This window comes from Plecotus auritus, assembly GCF_963455305.1.
Source record: "Plecotus auritus genome assembly, chromosome: 7".
NCBI classification, from domain to species: Eukaryota; Metazoa; Chordata; class Mammalia; order Chiroptera; family Vespertilionidae; genus Plecotus; species Plecotus auritus.
Genome location: NC_137774.1, coordinates 72646048 through 72670291, shown reverse-complemented (window position 1 = coordinate 72670291; position 24244 = coordinate 72646048). Strand labels below are relative to the sequence as shown.

The 24244-nt window shown below is 40.4% G+C and overlaps 1 protein-coding gene across 5 annotated transcripts in view; it reads left to right on the top strand.

Annotated features, from left to right (window-relative positions):
- Positions 1-24244, top strand: part of CREBBP (CREB binding lysine acetyltransferase) — a 158396-nt gene that overhangs the window by 81005 nt on the left and 53147 nt on the right. For 3 of the 5 annotated variants that reach the window (XM_080680087.1, XM_080680091.1, XM_080680089.1), the window contains 9 exons: positions 5595-5835; positions 7128-7241; positions 16172-16414; positions 18478-18580; positions 18892-19038; positions 20115-20232; positions 20962-21133; positions 21460-21504; positions 23577-23701. In XM_080680087.1, the coding sequence (XP_080536213.1) occupies positions 5595-5835; positions 7128-7241; positions 16172-16414; positions 18478-18580; positions 18892-19038; positions 20115-20232; positions 20962-21133; positions 21460-21504; positions 23577-23701 (1308 nt within the window). The remainder of the gene's footprint in view (positions 1-5594; positions 5836-7127; positions 7242-16171; positions 16415-18477; positions 18581-18891; positions 19039-20114; positions 20233-20961; positions 21134-21459; positions 21505-23576; positions 23702-24244) is intronic. The other 2 variants (XM_080680090.1, XM_080680088.1) reach the window with 1 other exon arrangement.

The window sequence follows — 24244 nt, the reverse complement described above, 5'->3', positions numbered from 1 at the left end:
TTAATTCTTTATCATTTTCTACTGATTTTTCGGAATTCTTTTTCCCCAAAAGCAGAATTTTTTTTAAATAGTAGATGCTTATTGTAAAACATTCAAACAATACATGATCCTGTCCAAAGATAACCCCCAGATAATAGAGTTTTCTAAGAACAGATACAGACATATATAAAGTTAATAAAGAAAAAACTGACTTTATGGTACTATTCTGTAACCTTTTTTATCTCAATATGTTAGAGACAGCTTTTCATGGAAGTATAATGGTCTAATATATTATTGTTATTATTATAATCACTTTATTATATCTCACAATTTTTTGTAGGTCAGGAATTTGGGCAGGCCTCAGCTGGGCCATTCTTTTGCTCCACATGGCTGTGACTGGGATCTCTTGAGGTCCCACTTATTTTTCATGACTGCATATTATTTCATTAGGTCTGTTGCCATAATTTGTTTAATTAGTCTACCTTTGAAAGGCATTTAGGAGTTTTCCAATTCTTGGTGATTTAATCAAGGCATGATGCCTGTCTTTGCACATAGATTTTAGTGCACTAGTTTATAGTTGCTTCCCTAATAATAAATCATAAGAAGTGGAACTACTAGAGTAAAAGAAATGCACATTTTTTTATATATATGTTGCTCTCCAAAGCCATACTAAATTGCATTATCACCAAAGTGCCTGAGAATTACTGTTTCTCTATATCAGTGGTGGGCAAACTCATTAGTCAACAGAGCCAAATATTAACAGTACAATGATTGAAATTTCTTTTGAGAGCCAAATTTTTTAAACTTCCGACTTCTTCTAACGCCTCTTCTTCAAAATAGACTCACCCAGGCCATGGTATTTTGTGAAAGAGCCGCATGTGGCTCGCAAGCCGCAGTTTGCCAACCACGGCTCTATATTATCATCAATACCAATTATTGTATTTTTCTCTTGATCATGTTGATAGGTAAAAAATGCCTTTTGTTTTAGTTTTAATTCTTTAACGATTAAAAATTGGATAGAACTTTTTTAAGCAGCTTTTTTGAGATATATTTATATACAACTAGAGGCCCGATGCACAAAATTCATGCAAGGGGCTCGGCCCTTGCAGCCCTGGCTTTGTCTGGGAGGTTGTCCGGCTGTTTGGTCTGATTAGCATATTACACCTTTATTATTATAGATTTAAGTTCACCCCTTTAAAGTATACAGTTTAATGGTATTTGGCAATCATCTTCACAGTCAATTTTAGAAAAGTTTCATCCCCAAAAAGAAACCCTGTAGTATTAACAGTTACTCACCATTTCCCCTGATCCCTCAGCTGGAGGCAGCTACTAATCTGTTTCCTGCCCCTGTGCATTTATCTACTCTGGGCATTTTATAGAAATGGAATTACACAATTTGTGCTCTTTTGTGGCTGGCTATTTTCACTTAGCACAATGATTTTCAACCCTTTTCATCTCATGACACACATAAACTAATTACTAAAATTCTGTGGCATACCAAAAAATACATTTTTTGCCCATCTGACAAAAAAAAAAAATAGGTATAATTTTGATTCATTCACACCGGATGGCCATTGTTGTGTTGGCTGTTGTGTTTTGTTTTGTTGACAATTTAAGGAAAAAGAGATTCGTACCCCTGACTAAATAGTCAGGTATTGCTTTTTTTTTTTTTAATTTCTTGAGGCATATCAGTGTGCCTGCCATGGCACAACAATTGAAAATCACTGAATTACCATAATGTTTTCATAGTTTGTGTTTTATCATGTGTCAACAGGCATTTGAGAAAGTTTCTGCTTTTTTGGCTATTATGAATAATGCTGCTACAAACATTTCTGTACACATTTTTGTTTGTTTTTGTGTGTCCTTTTTGTTCAGGTACATCTCTAGGTACTGTGGACACAGCAGACAAACTCTGCCTTTTGTAATTTACTGGGGACAGACATCAAATAATAGCAAATATATAGCAAAATGGCAGATATGTTTGGGGCTATGAAAAAAACAGCACAGGAAGAGTATAGAGAATTGGGAGTCATGGTCTTTCTAAGAATGTATAAGTTTTCTGCTGCTTTAACAAATTACCACAATTGTAGTGGTTTAAAATAACATATATTGATTATATTACAGTTCTGTAGATTAAAAGTCATATACTCTTTTTTAAAAATATATTTTTATTGATTTCAAGAGGAAGGGAGAGGGAGAGAGAGAAACATCAATGATGAGAGAGAATCATTGATTGGCTGCCTCCTGCACGCCCGTACTGGGGATTGAGCCTGCAACCTTGGGCATGTGCCCTGACCGGGAATCGAACTGTGACCTCCTGGTTCATAGGTAGATGTTCAACCAGTGAGCTTCATTGCTAGGCAAAGTCCTATACTCTTAAAATCAAGGCGTCACAGGCTCTAGGGGAGAATCCTTTCTCAGATTCCAGAGGCTTCTTATTTTTCCTTGGCTTATAGTTCTTTCCCTTCATCTATCTTCAAAGACAGCGACATCACATCTCTCTAATCCTTCATTTGTTGTCATATCTCTTTCTGACCCTGTGTACATGTTTTTGTGTAAACATATGTTTTCAGTTACTGTGGATGTATACTTCAGAGGGTAATTGCTGGGTCATATGGTAACTCAAGGTGTAACCCTTTGATGAATTTCCAGATTGTTTTCTAAAGTGGCTGCTCAGTTTGACATTCCAGTAGTGTATGAGGGTTTCAGTTTTTCCACGTGTTCACCAAAACTTGTTACTGTCTTTTTTTGCACCTGGTGGGTGCAAAGTGGTATCTCATTGTGGTTCTGATTTGCATTTTCTTAATGGCTAATGGTGTTGAGTATCTAGTCACATCTTTTATCCATTTTTAAATTAGATTGTTTTTTTTTATCATTGTGCTGAAAGGGTTCTTTGTATGTTTTAGATATAAGTTCCTTATTACATCTATGATTTGCAAATATTTTCTCTCATTCTTTGGGTTGTCTTTCACTTTCTCCATAGTGTCCTTTGAAGCATAGCAATTTTTAATTATTTTTAAATGTTTTTAAATTGATTTTTTTAGACAGAGAGGAAGGGAGAGGGGGAGAGAGGGAGAGAGAGAGAGAGAGAGAGAGAGAGAGAGAGAGAGAGAGAGAGAGAGAACAAAAAACACATCCATGTGAGAGTAAAACATCCATCGGCTGCCTCCTGCATGCTCCCAACTTGGGATCAAGCTCGAAACCTGGTCTTGTGCCCTGATTAGGAATAGAACCATCAACCTTTCAGTGCATGGGACGAGCCACACTGGCCAGGGCACAATTTTTAATTTTAATAAAGTTCAATATATTTTTGTTGTTTGGGCTTTTGATGACATATCTGAGAATCCATTACCTACTCCAGGGTCATATGATTTACTCCTATGATTTTTTTCTAAATGTTTTATAGTTTTAGCTCTCACATTTAGGTCTTTTATTCATTTTGAATTAATTTTTGAGTTTGATGTAAAGCAATCTTTCTGGAAAACAATTTGGCAACATACAGGGTGGGGCAAAAGTAGGTTTACAGTTCCTCGTATGGAAAATAATCTTACCTAAAAATAGACATACATGTAAATTGACCGTACCTCCGCTACACCACCAGCCAATCAGGAGTGATATACAAATTAACCCAACAAAGATGGCGGTTAATTTGCCTACACAGGTACCGAGTGACAGGGGTGGGCAGGACGCCATGGCGACAACGCAGGCCTCCAGGCAGTGTGGGAAGGCGGGGCTGGAGCAGAAAGAGGTGGCTCTGGGGCCTGAGTGGAAAGGGGTTGGGCCAGAGTGGAAAGGCGGTGCCGGCAGCCAGGGAAAGGAAGCCCATTCTAGCACGAATCTTCATGCATCGGGCTTTTAGTATAAGAATAAACTGCCCTGGCCAGGTGGCTCAATTGGTTGGAGCATTGTCTCATACACCAAAAAAGGTTGCGGATTCAGTTCCTGGTGAGGGCACATACCTAGGTTGCAGTTTTGCTCCCCTATCAGGTGTGTACAGGAGGCAACCATTTCATGTTGCACTCGCTCACATCATTATTTCTCTCTCTCCCTTCCTCTCTAAAATCAATAAAAGCATATCCTCAGGTGAGGATTTTTTAAAAAAACAAAGAAGAAACTCTGTTTTGTGTACTCAAAACTGTAAGTCTACTTTTGCTCACCCTGTATATAAGGAGCTTTAAGAATGGTCCTAACTTTAGACTCAGTTTTCACTTTTCAAAAGTAACAATTTTTCACACAATTTTTCCCTTTTTAAACCTTAATTTTATGTCTTTCTAAGTTTTTTTTTTTTTGCCCTCATTCTAAAAATATTCTTTATTTTTTCAGATAGTTTTTCCCATTTTAACCTATTTTTATACACCCTAATTCGTCTGGAATTTATTTTTGTATTTTCAGGTGACACTGGAATCAATGAACATGTTTCTTTTTCTAGATGTATGTAAAGAAACCTGTAGTTTTGTAATTTTGGTAGCTGGTAAGAGAGATTTGTCCCTTTATTCTTACTGTTTTTCAAACAAAATTGCATAAAATTTATGCTCTACTTTTGGGGGTATTTACAACATCACAGTTTTGGTTCTGTATTTTTAAAGGGAGGTTCTTGTCTAAGCACTTTTTGTCCAGTCTTGGTGCCCACCAGGGCAATGAGGACTAAGCAGAGAAGTTTTTAGAGTTTAAGGATACTTCTAACATGAATTTCAGGCCACTTAGAGTTCATACAACCCTTTCATCTCATTGAGCAACAATTTCAGATTCTTAATTTGAAAAGTCAGAGTAACGATGTACAAAGGGGAGGCAGAGAGTGTTATAAAATCAAGTTGGGAGTGTTAGTGTCAGAATACTAGAGTTGTCTGAAGAATGTTGGTAGTTTCTAAGAATAAGACTCCATCGCTCACCTTTTCCATTTTCTTTGCAATTAAGAGGTATAGTCAGTCTGGCTTATTATTTTTTAAGGATGAAAGCAACTAAACTCTTATTTCTGTATCTTTAGCAGATCGTCAAATACTTTTTGAAAATATTGTCCAGATATCTGAGTGGAAATTTTAATGGAAGGCAAAGCATTTCATAAGCATTAGCAATTGTACTAGATGGTCTTATTAAGGATAAGTGTGTATTATTCTTTTAGGACAGGTATTGAATACTGAAAGTATTGTCCTTTGGTCACAAGATAATGAAATCCAGAGGGTGGCTCTGATTCTTTTGCTGCATCAGATATTTTTTCCGTTAAGTTGAACCATATGAAATTGCCAATGTTTGGCCATTTTGGCCTACAAAAACAACAGTTTCATATGGTTTAACCTAAGATAATACACAGCTTTCCCTGCTCTTGTATATATTATAGAGTGAGTTGGGTCTTGGTTACTACAGTTAAGAATAAGCATAATTTTCTTGCTCTGAGACAGTCATACACAGTGAACTTTAATCAGCCTTGTTTTTCAGTTGGTTTATTTCTTTGCTTCTTTATCTTCCTTAAAGTCTGATGAATTAAAGAAAACCACACCGGCTGCCTTATCTCTGTGGCCAATATCCATCAACTTTAACATTAGTTTAAAAAATAATTAATGAACATGAATTGGAACTCTAAAAGCTTATTAAATGTTTATTAATTTGTTTTATTTTAGTCTCAGATGCAAACATCAGTGGGAATTGTACCCACACAAGCAATTGCAACGGGCCCGACTGCAGATCCTGAAAAACGCAAACTGATACAGCAGCAGCTGGTTCTACTGCTTCACGCTCATAAATGTCAGAGACGAGAACAAGCAAACGGAGAGGTTCGGGCCTGTTCTCTCCCACATTGTCGAACCATGAAAAATGTTTTGAATCACATGACACACTGTCAGGCTGGGAAAGCCTGTCAAGGTAAGTGCCATTTTCTGAAATCCTACTGGCAAAGCTTAGGATGAAATTTGTCCTTGTTATTAGCCAGCTCTCTTATAAGGTTCTTGCAACCTACGTCTTTACACACCATCCTGTCAGATACCACTGGAACACTTAATTACTGAGGAGAAAGGTGATTTGGTTTTATAATAATATTCTGTGACCTTCTACTGGATAAGGCTGTGCCCTGCATTTGTTCCTTTCCTCCTTCCTCTGTCACAGAAAATATTTGTCACTTCTTAAACATAGTCTTCATTATAAATGTCTAGGGCACTGTTTTATTTTGGGCAATGTAGCACACACACATGCATGTACAAACCCTTTTCTCAATAATGTCTCTTGCAACTATGTCGTGTGTCAAGCCACTGCCTTGCTCCTCCATACTTTTGTCTTGAGGCTAATCAGGATACTAGGGAAGCTGTCCTGGGTGACTATCCGTGACCTGGGGAACTGTGTGCACCATATCATCTCTGCCACCTCCTCCCTCCCGGTGGTGACTTGTACACCATGTGCCTCCCTTCCCCCTCTTCTGTGGCAGACCCTTTGATTCTACCAAAGAAAGTGTTTCTTACTAACTGCTATACTTTCCTCTAATCTTTATTCTCTTTCCTTTTCTCTCTTGTGCTCCTAAACCTTGGGGAGATTGTCTACCTGATCTCCCTCTCTCCCTTTATGACATTTGTGAGTCCCTAGCATAACCTTTAAACTGATGGAGAAGCCGAAGGAGGGTTATGCCAAACCTTTAGAAAAAAATCAGTGCCTTAATATGGAAGATTGAAGGTAAAGACTGAGAATAACCAGGTTTAATTACCCTTTCAAGTACTTTGAAAAGTGCCCAGGGGGGCCCCTTCAGAATCTCCACAGACTTCTCATTTCTCTATTTGTATTTCTTCAACAAGAGTATTTCGATGGCTTCATCCTTAAACATAATGAAACATTTTTATTTTAAATAGTGACCTTACAGAATTATTTATTCTACCTTTCATCCCAGTTGTTTAGTACTTCAGGTCAAATAGCTTTTGTTTTGTGGGCTGAACCTTAATCACCATCATTCATAACATTGCTTCTATGGGAAGTTTTTGTTTGGAATTCTCAACAGTCGCCTTACAAACTTTTTGGAAAACTGCCTGTTTGTAAGTTGAGGACTGCCTGTACTGTGTTATGGTTACCCTTGTTACCATTTTCTTATGGAACCTGGCATTATAATTTAGGTGTATTTGAAAGTGTGACGATTTGGATAGAAAAATAACATCTCGTTGTTTTTCTGGTCATAGTTGCCCATTGTGCATCTTCACGACAAATCATCTCTCATTGGAAGAACTGCACACGACATGACTGTCCTGTTTGCCTCCCTTTGAAAAATGCCAGTGACAAGCGAAACCAACAAAGTAAGTGAGCATTGGGGGTAGAGAAGCTTGGAGATGAGAAAATAAGTTATTTCTGAAGAGAATACATAAGCATAGGTAGGAAGCAGGGCAGAAATTATTAACCACAAAGGATAGTAGTGAGTGGAGACATACAGTGACAAAGGATGAAGCAAAGCTTAGTGAGTAGACAGTCTCATTGTGCTCAGTGGGCGTGGTTGTTTTGGAATTTAATTCTCTGCCACCTCCACCCCCCTGTACCAGAATTGGCAACAGTGGGAAAGGATTATCACCAAAGTGACCTACTCTTCCTATTTCTTGACAGATACTCAGTATCTGAGGATTTGAATGTTGCGTCACTAATTGCAGTGACTTTGGGGTGGAGCAGGGGAAATAAAAGGACACTTCTTTTGGAATTGGAAACCTCTTACCCCCAAGTCCTAGATAAGTCAGTCAGGCCGGGTCAGTATAGAATCCCACATGTAGACATTTAAGAGGTTTCCATCCCCCATGGAGCTGCAGTTCCCAGTCCTATTAACATAAAAGTTATTCAGCACAGATTGAGAGTCTTTGCCCCAGACTGGCTGCATTCTGATCATTCCCATTGCTTTGTTGTCTTTGGAGTCATCTTTGTAGCCTTTAGCTGATTGACCATTTAAGCAGTGATCCCAGCTCAGGAGGCTTGTGTGGGACTCCCAGGGGTTCCCTGTAGTCATCAGAGCAGTAAAAAGATGAGCATCTCTTCCCAATTTCAAGTTCTTTCCTGTCATTTTAGACGTAAAACAGTGGTCTTTGGGTGTCCCTCAGTTTGGACAGATCAGACGTGCTTTTCAATATCATGTTACCCCTTTGGCTGGAGCTGCTCCCTGTGACTTCGAGCACGGCACAGTCTTTCTGGTCTTCCTCCATTTTGTCTGTGCCATCTTGCCACCCTCCCCTGTTTGTGGTTACATGTTCATTCCTCTCATTCTTGATCATCTTCCTCAAGACCCCACTGCTACCTGGAGAATGTGTGCTGTTTTTCTTTCTGGTTGTTTGCGAGTGGTACAAGGAAAGATGGAAAAGCTCGTTGTTCCTAAGTGTCCGAGAGTGGAGCACCGGTGATAACCCAGGTGCTTTTCCTTTAAGTCCAGCTCTCCCCCTCCTGAGAGGATATCTAGTGAGCTGACTCTGCTCAGCAGTGTCCATGTCACATAGACGAGACATCCAGGGGTCATGGGCCCATTATTCTCCTTCCCTCTCCAGAGAAGGAGTCATACTAAGTTTCCTTTCAAACTCACTTCCCAAAATGTGTTAAATTAATTATTGATTGACCAAAATTTGAATTAATAAAAATTTCCAGGACATCTTTCATATAAATTGAAAGTCTAGGAATCTGGGTATTCTAGAACAAGATATTTGGGATAGTAGTTCTAGTAGAATACAGTCTGTTTTTCCTCTAAGTTAGTATAAAACCATTTTTTAAACTAGTATTTTTGATGGTTACAATTTCTTGTGTTTTAGGATGCATTTCAGTAATAGGCTTTTTTAAGTGCTGAAATATTCATTCGAGTTTGTAGTTGTACAGTATTAATTCTATGAATAATGAGATAAGATTTCATTCTGAACTTTTAATTTGGGGTGTGGCTTTCCTGGGACCTTCTGTTTTTAGTATGTATCACCATGACAATTGTAAACTTTTATGTGATTTCTCTTTTTAAGAAACATTAATGTGGTTTTTGTTTAAAAAAATGTATGTGGTTTTTTGTGGGTTTTTTTTTTTTTTTTTTTAACATCCTTATAACTCTCTGGCTGTTGTGACAATTTATCTGGTGCGTGCTCTCTGAAGTGGTAAACCACAGTGTTTCTACTAGTCATAATGTAAGGAGTTACCAGGGCGATTTTATTATAGTCATGGTAATATTTAGATTATCTTTGTACAAAGTTTTAGTAATTTTTCATGAAAGCTCCTATTTAAAAAATTATTAAATGCTTCTCAAATTAGGTTTCAACTTTGAGTGTAGTCTTTGGGCTCTAACAGTAGTGTTGTGACTATAGAAGAGTTTGATATGATGAGTGAGCAAGTTTCAACAATATCTTTTCTGTAAATGTTTGTTGGTATTTTTCAACTCTTCTAAAGCAAATTGTGCTTAACCGTGTGAACACTTGGTTTAGGCCAGTGGTCGGCAAACTGCGGCTCGTGAGCCGCGGTTTGCCGCTCTGTTGACTAATGAGTTTGCCGACCACTGGGATAGGGGCTTAATCACAAGGAACAACAACAGCCTGTAATTATTGGAATCGAGAGTCTGTCAGTGGTAGGCAAACTCATTAGTCAACAGAGCGGCAAACCGCGGCTCATGAGCCGCATGTGGCTCGTGAGCTGCTGTTTGCCGACCACTGGTTTAGGTGATAGAGAAGAAATGCAGAGTCATCATCCTAGTACCTTAAAGTCGGTTACAGAGTCAGAATATCTACATTAAAAATGATGTGACAGTGGTATCACTCAAAGGAACAAGGTAGAGACAAGTCACTAGTATTGGCAATCCTTGCGGAGAGAAGACCGGGATTTGCTGGAGGGTGAGGCTTAATGGAGCCCAATTTCAATAAAGTAACAATAGAATATTCTAAACAGCATGGACAGTGTCAGCAGAGTTGACATGTCTGTAAGGGCAGGATCTGACAGGACTCAGAAGTTCCTGTGCAAACAAGGTAATTCAGGGAGAGAGGGACTATTCGTACTGAGGTGGTGAGGACCCCTGGGGGCTATCTCAGACCCAACTGTTCCCGCTCTTGGAGCATGTGCCCTGTGCCACCAAGGCTGTGTGCTATCTGGGCAGGGTTTCCCACAGATGCTTACCTTACCTGGTGCACACATTTTTACTATCAGACTTCTCTCATTGATGTCTCTATGAACCTACCAGAAATACTTGTGGAGCTAACCTGAGATTGTTTGAAATGAATCTCAGACCATTGGTTACCTTTTTGGCTTATGTTGTTGAGATTTTGATTTTTCAGTTTTCTAGAGATTCTGTAATCACCAATCTCATGCTATCTATCCTTTACAGAGATAATCAGAATTTATTGAATAATTAGGACTTTTCAAGGAGTATATCTAATGTCCACCCTGGCATCTGACTCTCAATAAATTCTAGTTCATAGGGTGGCATGGAGGACTGGAGCTGTGTGAACACATGACCAAATTCCCTATTAGAACTCATGTTGCCTCATCAGTGAAGTTTTCTGCCTACTCCAGGTGTAGTCCTCAGACCAGGAACATGGGCACTCCCAGGTGGCTTGTTAGAAATGTAGACATTGGACCCTGGCCGGTGTGGCTTTAGTTGGTTGAGCTTCATCCAGCACACTGAAAGGTTGCCGGCTCTACTCCCAGGTTGTAGGTTCTATCCCTGGTGCGTGTGGGGGGCAACTGGCTCTCACATTGATGTTTTTCTCTCTCTCTCTCCCTCTTCCTCTCTCTTTAAAATCAATTTTTTAAAAAATATTTTAAAAAGAAATGCAGACATTGGAGCCTCATACCAGGCTCTCTATATTAGAATCCGCATTTTAACAAATTGCCAGGTTATTGGTATGCAAATGAACGGCTGAGATGCTCTTCTCGGAATGCCTTGAAGGGGCTGTGTATCTGTCCTGGAGCTGTTGAAGAGATTTGAGTCATTCTCTGGGGGAAACCAACTCAGAAATCCACAAGGACTGTCAAATAGATGCTTATAGGATCAGCCCCAGAGTCAAACTGAACCCATTTATTCATGCAGCATGAGCCCATTGACAGAGTGTCAATCAGCAGTCCTCCAGTCTGTTGCTTGAATACCTCCACTGGCTCACTCCCTAGCCTGGCTGTTTGTTTTAATTTTTGGCCCCTCTGATTGTTTTTAAACACCTTCCTTCATGATATTGAGTCCAACACTACCTCCTTAAAACTTCTACTCATAAAGAGTAGCCTCTTAGGTACTCAGTAAGTGTTTGTTGAACAGGCTCTTGTTCCATCTGAGAGGTCTCAGAGATTCTCAGACACTTCTTTTGACAGACTGTTATTGGCATGGGGAGCAGAGGAGGTAGTAGAACTTAAATGGCTATAGGGACAGAGTGGTGGGCTTGTTTGTCCCTGATGTAAGTACCAACCATTGGTGATGTGTTTGATCAGAACAGTGTTGTCCTTGCTCTTCTGCATAACATAGTGTTTCTCGCTCCTGAGTCGTTTGGCTTCTAAAGAAAAACTGTTGGAAGGTTTGTGCATGCCCTTTTTTTTTTTTTTTTTTTTTTTGGTTTGTACATTCTTGCTCAATGGTGGATTGATGGGAGGCCTAACAACTGGGCTAGGATGTTCTCTTTTATCATGTCCTGTACTGTGTACAAGAAGATGCTGGAAAGGAAGGCAGGCCTGGCATGCATGGCACCTGCAAGGCATTGTGTGGGAGCAACTCTGCAGAGATGTGTATACAGGCCTGAGTAACTTCCAGCACAACTTTTTCAGTAGAAATCTTAGTGGTGACTAGATAGTAAGTAGTTTCTTTGCCTGCTTAATGGTATGTCTCCCACCACTCTCACAAATCTTTGGAATGTGTCAATTTTTGTTGGATTTTCAATTGAGTTCGGTTTTATTGAGAATGATTGGGGACTGAAGTTCCTGGTGAACTCAGTTTGCAAGTTAGTATACTATGCATGGAACCTACAGAAAAACTGTCTTTGTGCTCGATAGGGAAGGACTGCCTTGGATCTACATGAAAAGTGACAGTGAGTCCTGGAAACAGACCACTATGAAGCATAGCCTTTTGTTTCCTAGGTCATGGGATCCTGATGAAGCTGTGACAGAAGGGGAGTAATGGGGCAGTGGCGGTGTCAGGGAATGGTTTGAAGATGTGCTGGTAGCAGGAATGCCAACTAATACAGCAGTGTGTGACATGGCAGTTGATTGTGTATGAAAATGTATAGCATTAGCTCAAAGAAAGGGGGGAAAAAAGATGTAAAAATGGTAAAAAGAATAAGAGGTTTTGACATTTAAGGAGATAAACGTCAGTAATGTATAAAATTGATTAATGTGGACAGCCTCATTATCAATGATGCCAGATGAAGCATTGCTGTTCTTAGCACTCGTTAAAATTTGTTCAGCATGAAGAACTCAGTGCTGCCCTAACCGGTTTGGCTCAGTGGATTGAGCGTCAGCCTGTGGACTCAAGGGTCCCAGGTTCGATTCTGGTCAAGGGCATGTACCTTGGTTGCGGGCACATACCCAGTAGGGAGTGTGCAGGAGGCAGCTGGTCGATGTTTCTCTTTCATCGATGTTTCTAACTCTCTATCCCTCTCCCTTCCTCTCTGTAAAAAATCAATAAAATATATATATATATATAAAAAAGAACTCAGTGCTGCAGGGCTGGGGGTAGGAGGTGTCTGAAGAAGGCCAGTCATTCTGCTAGACTGCTACAGCTCACTTGAACTCTGCAGGGGACTTTACAAGGCACCTCGGCATACAAAGTCAAGATGAGTCACACATTGGTCCCACCTCAGGGAATGTACAAGGAAGGTGAGATGAGCATGATCTTCTCTGATAGAGAGCTGCAGTTTTACATTTGTTAAGTGATTAGTCTATTGTCTCTCCCAACATTCTGTGCTCCATGAGTGCATCTTTGTGCTCACACTGTATCCTGAAGCCTAGCAGTGCCTGGCAAACAATCTGTACTAACTTAATTGGTAGAGTGAGCAAGTGAATATGTGAAGTGTAAATGCCCAAAGAGAAGCAGAGCCCTAGTAGGTAATGTGAGAATTCGGGGAAGAATGCTGCCCAAGAGAGAGATCAGGAAAATGTTCATGGAGGGATGGTAGCATCTTGAGCTCCCAAAATGGAGTTTTTGGAGTTTATGGCTTTTACCTGATAACTACCCTTTCAACCAATCATCACCCCAATAATAAATGTCTGTGTTTTCTTACTCTGAAGTAGTATGTCATCTACTAGCAGCATTTGGACTCAAATTGGGCCATGCTTAAATGTCAGACATCTTTTGCTTGTACTATGTTTTCCTTGCCTCTGATTGTTACAAATGCCAAGTTCCAAATATTTGCTTGTCTCTTGATAGGTATGTTTTTTAAAAATATAGTAATGTTTTATATTTAGGAAATAAATGCTTTTTAACATAAACACAACTACAGTGACCATGTCAGCAGCTTCCATGGGATTGTCTGGCTGCCCTGAAAAATACCTTGGACTTGGGAATAGAATTCTCCCTAAGATGGGGACATTTTGGCTAAAAGGATGGCATTTGGCAGACTGGTGTGGCCATTATGGAAAACAGTATGAAGTTTCCTCAAAACATTAAATAGGAAACTGCCATTTGACCCAGTGATCCCACTTCCAAGAATATGTCCTAAGAAACCTGAAATACCAATCAGAAAGAATGTATGCACCCCATGTTCATAGCAGCACAATTTACAATAGCTAAGATCTGGAAACAGCCTAAGTGCCCATCAGTAGATGAGTGAATAAAAAAGCTGTGGTACATTATACCATGGAATAGTATGCAGCAGTAAAAAAGAAGAATCTCTTATCCTTTGAAACGGCATGGAGGGACCTGGAGAGTATCATGCAAAGTGAAATAAGTCAGTCAGAGAAAGACAAGTATCACATGATCTCACTCACGTAGAATCTAAGTAACAAAATTAACTGGTGAACAGAGTGGATCCAGAAACATGGAAGCATGGAACAGACTGGGGAATCTGAGGGAAGGCAGAGGAGGACGGGTGGGTGGGGGGTAATCAACCAAGGACCTTGCATGCATATATGCATGGCCCATGGACAGACAATGGGGCAGGCAGGGAGGGCCTGGGGCAGGGCAGGCTAGAGGGGGTCAATGGGGGAAAATAGGGACATATGTAATACTTCCAACAATAAAGAATTATTATTATTATTATTATTATTATTATTTTGAAGGATGGCATTTTGGACCCTGGCTTGGTGTTAAGTGGTTAGAGCATTGGCCTGAGCACAGAAGGGTCTTGGGTTCAATTCCTGGTCAAGGGTTGCAGTTTTGATCCCCAGCCCCAGGGCGCATGTGGGAGGCAACCAATCTACGTGTGTCTCTCATATCAGTGTTCCTTCTCCCTTTTTCCCCCTTTCTCTGCCTCCTTTTCACTCTCTCTAAAATCAATGGGAAAAAATATGCTCAGGTGAGGATTAACCAAAAAATAAAAAATAAAAGGATGGTATTTGAGGAAGTGTAGATGAAAGTGGAATATAATAGAACTTGTCACTAAAGCATTTCTATTGCATCTTCACATAGAAATGCAAAGCTGTATACATACTTTGTTTTGTTTTTTTAAATTCCTTTCCACAATTGATCATTATGTGTAACAAATGTAGTCTGGGTCTCTTCTTGCTTAAACCACAAGGTGATAGAAAAATAAATCATCCTACCATTATTATTTTCCTTTTTACATCATAGTGCTTTTAGAAAATTTAGCATGTTGGTTTCAGGAGTACAGTGAGCACATGATTAAAGTTTTGGGAAATACTATTAGAAAAAAATAAAGATATTCTTTGTGATTTATTTTAGCTACACGCTTGTCATAAAGTGCACCTTGGGAATCTTTTCATTTATTGTAATGAGATGCTTGGTGTGTGTAATTGTAACTAATGAACATTAATGAGTTTGAGATCTGAATATCTTTATTAGAAAAGTTAGCAGTATGGAATGTGTAATTACCAAGTTTTTTCACACATTTCAGTTTAATTAAGTTACTCTGGTAAGTATTTGAGTTTGTTTATGTTATAGTTGCACTGATGGTTAAATGTGAGAAGATAAACACATAATGGTCTGATTTTGAAAAAAGGCCTTAGTATATAGTATCTTATGTATTAAAAATCATACGTTATAGTATCATTTTTATCAGCTATTTATAATATAACTCTAAAGTTTGGGGAAGTTGGACAGAAGGGAACTCTTAAGAATAAATAGTATGTCATAAAACTTATTATATGGTAACTGCTCACCAAATAAGAACATTTGGATGGATGGATGGACGGACGGACTGATGAATTGTATTTGAAATGACCAAGGATTTGCAAGTTGGGGTCATCTGTCAGTTAACTTTGAAGCTATTGGGAATGAGGTTCTTTATGTTGTCATAGATTTTCCTTTAGAGAAGCTAAGGGTGGTTGCAGGAGGTAGAGTCCAGGTCTTGAATATCAGTGAAGCTGAGATGACACCTGGCTAAAGGAAAATTCAAGCCTCTTTCTATCTATTAATTTCAACTAGATCAGTCAGTCAGTCAAGTACATTCTTTCTTGATTAGCTTTACATAGTCAGAGAGCTCAGCATGGTGCCCTCCTGCATAGGAAACTCGTAGGAAAGAAAGGTGTGGTGTTAATGCAGTCATTGTACACATAAGTTTCAAGGAATTAATGATATTGTTATTTAGAAGATCACATCATAGATTTATTAATAAGTGATTGAACATCACCTCTGCTCCTTTTATTAATCCTTCTGACTTGTACAGGTGAGCAGTGAAGGACCCAGGGGGAGTGGCAGCAGGAGGGGGATGCCTGTTAGTTAATCTCAGTGATGGCTGGAGACCCCTCCCCCCCCAAAAAAAAAAAAAAGAATCAAAACATTTTCTGTTATCATGTTTGCCACTCCCCTAGAACTGACTTATTCTTATTCTGAGACTTTGATACATAATAATTTTTATTAAGTGATCTCTGATATTATGGTCTGTTATTTTCTAAGAGAGAAGCTTGGATTTTCTTCAGCTTTGTGCTCCTCAGCTACTGGCATGCAGAATAGATGAATAGAATAGGATCCTTCTCTCTGCACACCTCCTTTCTTGGTAGACTTGTTCTAATACTTCATGACATATAGTCTTCTGATAAATTTTTACTTGTTTCTCAGTAGTTTTAAAATAATTTATGGGCTTCTCTCTATTGCTTACCTTTTTTGTTTGTTTGTTTGTTTTTTTGTTTGTTGTTCTAGCCATCCTGGGGTCTCCAGCTAGTGGAATTCAGAACACAATTGGTTCTGTTGGTACAGGCCAGCAGAATGCTACTTCTTTAAGTAACCCAAATCCTATAGACCCCAGCTCCATGCAGCGAGCATATGCTGCTCTTGGACTTCCCTACCTAAACCAGCCCCAGACGCAGCTGCAGCCTCAGGTTTCTGGCCAGCAACCAGCACAGCCTCAAACTCACCAGCAGATGAGGACTCTCAACCCCTTGGGTAAGTGAAGGAACTCTTGAAAACTTCTTTGTCCTAATACGGCATGGAAATGACAAGTCTTCCTGGAACCAGAGGCTGTTTTCAGTTTAACTTCAAATTAATAAATGTATATATTATGGTGATGGTATCTTGTAAATTGAAAAAAAAAACTTCCAGGAAAAGGCAAACATTTCCAATCACGGAATATGTTACAGGCTTGTTGAAAGAGTAGCATTTGCCTGACATTTTTGTTGCTTGTGCCACTTCTGTCTGGACAGTTTTCATAAAGGGCACTTCATATGGCTCAGAATGCAAAGTCTCACAAGTTAGAATTATGATTGTACCACTTGCATTGACTCTCAGTACATCATTTATTTAATGGACTAGAGGCCCAGTGCACTAGGCCTGGTGGGCAATCAGGGCCAATCTGTGGGGCAACCAGTGGGGTGATTGCTCCCCCCCCCACCCAACCCCGCACCCACCTTGGCTGGCCTGGGGCCTGCGGGCTGGAGGCAGCTCCTGTGTTGAGCGTCTGCCCCCTGGTGGTCAGTGCGCATCATAGCAACCGGTCATTCCACCCGTCATTCCACAGTTCAGTAGATTTGCATATTAGGCTTTTATTATATAGGATAACTTATAGATGGTCTACCATTTCCAGCACGTCTTGGTTATGGGTTATCCCACAGCTGGAAGTGACCAACCGGGACATGGACCGATTAACAGGAGTCTCAGAAAATCTCTCCTGTCTCAGCCTTCTCTGTGTACCAGTGTATTAGTATTGCCTAGTGTAATCTTATCCCATTATTTGCCAGTGTTTGGTCTTTTGTTTACATATCTCCAAAATTTTTGCCACCTCTGCATATTGTTTACTTAATATTTTTCTTTAAATCGACATAGTCCTTTTAATATATATATATATATATATATATATATATATATATATATATATATAATGTTAAATATTTGCCCCCTACTGGGGATCGAGCCCGCAACCTGGGCATGTGCCCTTGACCAGAATTGAACCTGGACCCCTTCAGTCCACAGGCTGACACTCTATCCACTGAGCCGAACCAGCTAGGGCTAAATCAACATAGTCCTTTTAAACTTAGGCTTAAGCCAAGCAGTTATGTCAGTCAAGTTAAATCATGGTTATTGTGTTCATTTTGTTCTCTCTCTCTCTCTTTTTTTTTTTTTTTAGTATTTTACCTTAAAAATGGCTCTTTGAAAACATCTCATTTGTTGCTTTTTGTTTGTTTGTTTGTTTGTTTTTAATATATTTTATTGATTTTTTACAGAGAGGAAGGGAGAGGGATAGAGAGTTAGAAACATGGATGAGAGAGAAACATCGATCAGCTGCCTCCTGCACACCCCCTACTGGGGACGTGCCCGCAACCAAGGTACATGCCCTTGACCGGAATCGAACCTGGGACCTTTCAGTCCGCAGGCTGACGCTCTATCCACTGAGCCAAACCGGTTTCGGCTCATTTGTTGCTTTTTGGAAAGCAACTGCCCTAATGTATATCTAACTTCTACTGACCAGGAGATTGGTTTGGAGTCCTAAGACCTGAATTCTATTCTAACTCCATTCCTATTGATGGTTTAATTTGGGATAAGACTGTTAACTTCTTTTATCCTATAAAATGAATACTGTAGACAAATTGACCTTTTATGCTTTTCACCTACACTTAGTATCTATGGTTTTATTTTCTGATATACAAAAAAATAGATGACACATATATGTGACAAGTCAGTTTAGTTGTTTAGGGCATGATATTAATAAAGCCAGGATCAAAATCTAAAGCTGAAATGGATCATTTCTAATTTTTTCCACAGCCTTATAGTATACTTATTTTACCATCCAGCCTCCATAAAACTGTCTTATTTTAATTATATAATACAGTGGGAAGGAGTCTGCAACTGAACTTGTATTATAAGTCAATCACCATTATTGAAAATATAACTTCCAGAGTTCCTGCCATAGTGTTTATTATTATAACTCATTAAGAACTGCTTATTCATATAGTGACTTGAACTCTTAAGTGTATATTATAATTTAGAAGTTGATTTCTTTTCTGTTTTTAAAGGAAATAACCCAATGAACATTCCAGCAGGAGGAATAACAACAGATCAGCAGCCACCAAACTTGATTTCAGAATCAGCTCTTCCAACTTCCCTTGGGGCCACAAAGTAAGACCCATGTTTCAATTGGCTCCTATGTGATAGTCACACATGAAAATGGGCTGGGAATCACACAAAACGCCATGATTCTTTCTAAATGTGAGGCAGAGAAGATAGTTTGGGTAGAGGCATGCTATTTTTCTTTTAATTATAAATGCAGAGCAGATAATAGATAAAACATGGTTTCAATTTTGTTGTACATTCATCACTTGGCTCTCCTAACTTAAACTTTTTAAGTCTCATATGGCTGAAGGCCTTACTTAAATGAAGCACATTTGAGTCACTTTAATAGATGGATGAAGTTCTTGTTCTTCCCGTAGCCCACTGATGAATGATGGCTCAAACTCTGGAAACATTGGAACCCTCAGCACTATACCAACAGCAGCACCTACTTCCAGCACTGGCGTTCGGAAAGGCTGGCATGAACATGTCACCCAGGACCTGCGGAGCCATCTAGTGCATAAACTGTACGTTTCCACCTCACCCATTATTCACATGTGACAGAAACATTTTGTGGCTGATAGCATTGTGACAGTTTTGCACTTTCATCAGTATCTGATTTAATTCCTAAGTGGTTCCAGGTGATAGTACCCTAGTAGCTGTAGGGACTCAACATCCTTTTTTAGGGAACCATGGACACTGCTGGCAGGCCAGAGAATCCCAGGCCCTGCATCCCCAGTGAGGGGCACCAGAGCATTCATAGCTCTACCCTATAGAGGAGCATGAACTGTGAGCCATGTCACAGAGGCCAACATTCCCAGTGCAGCCAGATATGTCCTCTGAGCTCTGGGATACACGAGGGAGCTGAGATTAGCTCAGAAGCTTTGCCTTATTTTATGGCTCAAGATTATGTTTCTGGAGATCCCTGAGAATTGAGGAAATTTGCCTAGTGAATACAGATGGCATGATAGTACTATCATATATATAGTCAGTGAACATGCAGGAAGTTAATAGTTAACTTTCACAAACTAGTTAAATTGAAGGTGAAGTTAACCAATGGTTCTCTCAAAGTTTTCATTATTTTAATAAATTTTTTTTGTAATAATTTAAAAGTAGGAATTCAAAATCATATTATTCTTGCCCAGCTGGTGTGGCTCAGTGGTTGAGCATCAACCCATGAACCAGGAGGTTACAGTTCAATTCTCGGTCAGGGCATATGCCTGGGTTGTGGGCTTGGTCTCCAGTGTGGGGTGTGTTAGGAGGCAGCCAATCAATGATCCTATTTCATCATTGATTTTTCTATCTTTCCCTCTCTCTTCCTCTCTAAAATCAATAAAAATACTTTTTAAAAAATTGTATTATTCTTGAGATGACCTAGCATTTATTGCTAATAGCAAAATATTGTTTTGGACTTACAGATAAATCAACAGATTAGTATTGTCTCTAGAGAATGACTTCATTTGTGTACTCATATCCTAGGCAAGAGAGATTTGGGATTTCTCTCAACAGTGTATCACCCCTGTAGGTAGATAAGCTTCTCTTTCCATGTCACATATAAAATGGCAAGATACTGATGTATTGATAGAGTGTGTTGTCCTCCTAGCGTCCAAGCCATCTTCCCAACACCTGACCCTGCAGCCCTGAAGGATCGCCGCATGGAGAACCTCGTAGCCTACGCTAAGAAAGTGGAAGGGGACATGTATGAGTCTGCCAACAGCCGGGTAGGTTGCCATACTTGTTCTAGCCCTCACATACCTGTGGTAGATATAACTACATCTGTCTGGCTGATTTGTCTGGAAATAGGGATGTGTTAGTTGGGTAGGCCCATTACCTTGAGGAGCCTGACCAGAGAGACTTAGCAGATAAGAAATTAGGTCCCATCTGCCTGGCGTGGCTCAATGATTGAGCATCGACCTATGAACCAGGAGGTCCCTGTCAGGGCACATACCTGGGTTGCGGGCTTGATTCCCAATGTGGGGCCTGTAGGAGGCAGGCCGATCAGTGATTCTCTCTTATCATTGGTGTTTCTTTCTCTCTCTCTCCCTCTCCCTTCCTCTCTGAAAAAAAAAAATTGGGTCCCTTCACAACTCTCTTTGTTTACTATAGTATCACCATTACAGGTAAATGAGGTATACAAAATAGCATTTTGTCCATGGATGTCATGTCCACATCCATGTGGGCGTTGTTTGTTATGCTTATACTATGTTATTGCCAGCACCAGTGAATATTCAACTGTGGAATGAAATGTAACATGCATTTAATACCTACTGTCTATTAAATCCTGTAATGTAACTAGTTCAAGAATTTGGGCCTTTGGTTTATTAGTTAGAAGTGTTGAACACTTACCTTTGTCAGTGTACTTAATAAAAAAGTTCATTAGTTTTTTAAAACATACAAACCAGATCATTCATTTTTTATAGTTTTGTCTGCCTAATGTTATTGCTCTTTAGGATGAATACTATCACTTATTAGCAGAGAAAATCTACAAGATACAAAAAGAACTAGAAGAAAAACGGAGATCGCGTTTACACAAACAAGGCATCTTGGGTAACCAGCCAGCCTTACCAGCCCCCGGGGCGCAGCCCCCTGGGATACCACAGTCACAACCTGTGAGACCTCCAAGTAAGGACTTCATTTCCTTCTATCAGCCCTTTGTTTGCTTGTTTTTCCTTCTGTATTTGGGGGGTGTTTCTACGTATATAGAATTATGTTTTCAGGAAGCCCACATTTTGGAGACTGATAGTGGTCATGACCTTGTACATTGGCCTATGTTTAGACATTGAGTCTCTCATGAGGAGGTCCTTTAAAGGGTTTGCGAGCATCAAATGTACAGTGCTTTGGGACCTGTTGACTGGTTTTTCCTTTAAGTTTGAAGTACTCAAGGATAAATTCCTTATTCCTCAATCAAGGATTATTTTAAATAACCGTTTTTTTCCCTGTCATTATAGATGGGCCCATGCCCCTGCCAGTGAATCGCATGCAGGTTTCTCAAGGTATTTAACTATTGCTGTGAATCATATTTCTGTTTACCATTCAATAGCCACAAAGTGTATTGTTTCTTTTTCTCCTCTTTTTCTCTATTTCTTTACTAGAGGCCCAGTGCATGAAATTCATGCCGGGGGGGCGGCGTGTCCCCTCAGCCCAGCTTGCACCCTCTCCAATCCAGGACCCCTTGGAGGATGTCCAACTGCCATCGGGCCTAAACTGGCAGGCAGATATCCCTCTCACAATCCTGGACCGCTGGTTCCTAATTGCTCACCTACCTGCCTTGTCTCCCCTAACTGCCCCCCCCCCCCGCCTCATCACCCTTTACTGGCCCCCCCGCCGACCTGGTCGCCCCCAACTGCACACACACACACCCCTGCCCTCCTAGTCGCCCCTAACTGCCCACCCCCTCCCCCACCCCCACCAGCCTGGTCACCTCTTACTGCCCCCCCCCCCCCCTGCTGGCCTGGTTGCCCCAACTGCCCCCTCCTGCCGGCCTGGTTGCCCCACGCAGCCTGCTTGTTCAGTCGTTTGGTCATCTCTCACTAACCCCCCTGCCAGCCTGGTTGTAGGCAGCCCTCTTGTGAGGACGTGAGGGTTAATTTGCATATTACCTCTTTATTATATAGGATAGCGCTTCTTTTTCCGTACATTCCTTATTGTTGATGAGCATTTCCACAGGCAGTATGAATATCAGTTATATTTAGATTCAAGAGAGTTCGTTACTTTTAGGAAGAGTCTTACAAAACATTGTAGGTGGGGGAAGGAAACATTTCTGAATGTGTGAAAGGAGAGCATCAGGCCAGTCCTGGGGCAGCGAGCAGCACTGAGGGTGAGGTGGAGAAAGCGCAATGGCTGCTCTGGGCCCTGTGAGTGCAGGTATTCAAGCCTAGCCAGCAGGGTTGACACTCAGAGAGTCTACATCAGGCTGGGGTACTGGCAGCTGGTCTCAACAACTTTTAAATTTTCTTTCTCAGGTTGAAATTCTGTGGTTTTTGCTTGGTTGAAGCTATCATTTTAGTTTGGGAGTTTGGGGACCAGGGGCATTTCAAACCTTTTATAGTTTTTGTCTAATTGAGACTTGAACAGTAAGGTGTTTTTTACAGGTTGTGAAATAAGGTGGTGACATTACCCAAAGATTTTAAAGCAAGGCTTGGTTCTGCTGTTAGTAGTTTGGGAGGGGAGAAAAGGTCATTTTTAAAGTTTGCTGTAATCTTACTGCATACTAGTAGATAAACTGGTAGACATGGTAGATAAACTGATAATATAAAGGAAAGAGTTTACAGAGGATTGTAGGAAATTACAAAAAAGGAGAGGCCGTGGTCTAGAAACACTTAGCAGCTAGTGAGGTGTCTTTCATGGTGTAACATTTCTGCGAACTATGGGCAGCCGCGGGATAGCAAAGGTACTGCAAACATGAGATTTTTCTCATCTGTAAAGAGAAGGCTGAGAACTTACCACCCTTGGGTGCTTCCTAAACACTTAACTTGCTTGCAAAATTAAAAACGTATTTTGAGTCTTATCCCAGATTCTAACAATAAATATAAACCCAGCTGAAGAACTAGGAGGCCAGTGTGGGGGTGGGGGTGGAGGGGATGAGAATGGGCTTCCTGCAGGAGAGAAGACGGAAACCAGATGCTCCAGCACGCGTTAGTGAGAGGTTGGCTCAGATTGGTGCCCTGGCCTTACTTAACGCCTCTTCCATAGTTGGTGGGAACATATTCCCGATGTAGCCTCGTCTCCTTATCACTTTGATGCTTTTTGATCACGGTCCTGCCATGCTGATTAGTGCTTCCTCAGCCTTATTTTTTTGTGGTTTACCGGGCTTTCTGCCCTTATCTCCTCATTTTGCCCTGCCCCCACTCCCATCCCCACCATACCACCCTCACCAGCATTGATGCCATTTTTCCTGGATATGAAAATTCTGTTACTTAATCATCTGATTAACTGGGTGATTTCCTTTCACTTGTATGTGTTATGTATGTGTTCCATCTTATTTTGCTTAGAGTTTATTGGGCAAGTTGTAATTCTGTTTCCCTGTGGATGCTTTTTCTAATGAACTATTGTGGATACTTTACAGGGATGAATTCATTTAATCCGATGTCTTTGGGGAATGTACAGTTGCCACAAGCTCCCATGGGACCGCGCGCAGCATCCCCCATGAACCACTCTGTCCCAATGAACAGCATGGGCTCCGTTCCAGGGGTAAGTCCTGCTTGCCTTAACTGTGCTGAGAAGGCCTTGCCCAAATAAGGAAAATTCTCTAAGCAGTGAAATTGTAGATTGTCTAGAATCCTATGGTACCTGTTCCTTTAGATTTTGGTTATGCTTTATTTCTTTCATATCTCTCTCTCTCTCATCTTCATTACTGTAGTGAAAATTATTATTTTTTTAAAATATATTTTATTGATTTTTTACAGAGAGGAAGGGAGAGGGATAGAGAGTTAGAAACATCGATGAGAGAGAAACATCGATCAGCCGCCTCCTGCACACCCCCTACTGGGGATGTGCCCGCAACCAAGGTACATGCCCTTGACCGGAATCGAACCTGGGACCCTTCAGTCCACAGGCTGACGCTCTATCCACTGAGCCAAACTGGTTAGGGCTGTAGTGAAAATTATTTGACGATTATTTATTTTATTTGAATGCCAATTTCATAGGGACTTATGACTCTTTGAGAAGATGGAGTTCTATAGATGGAATAGGCAGCCTTAGATTTGTGGCCAAGAGGGACTTGTCAGTGTCTGT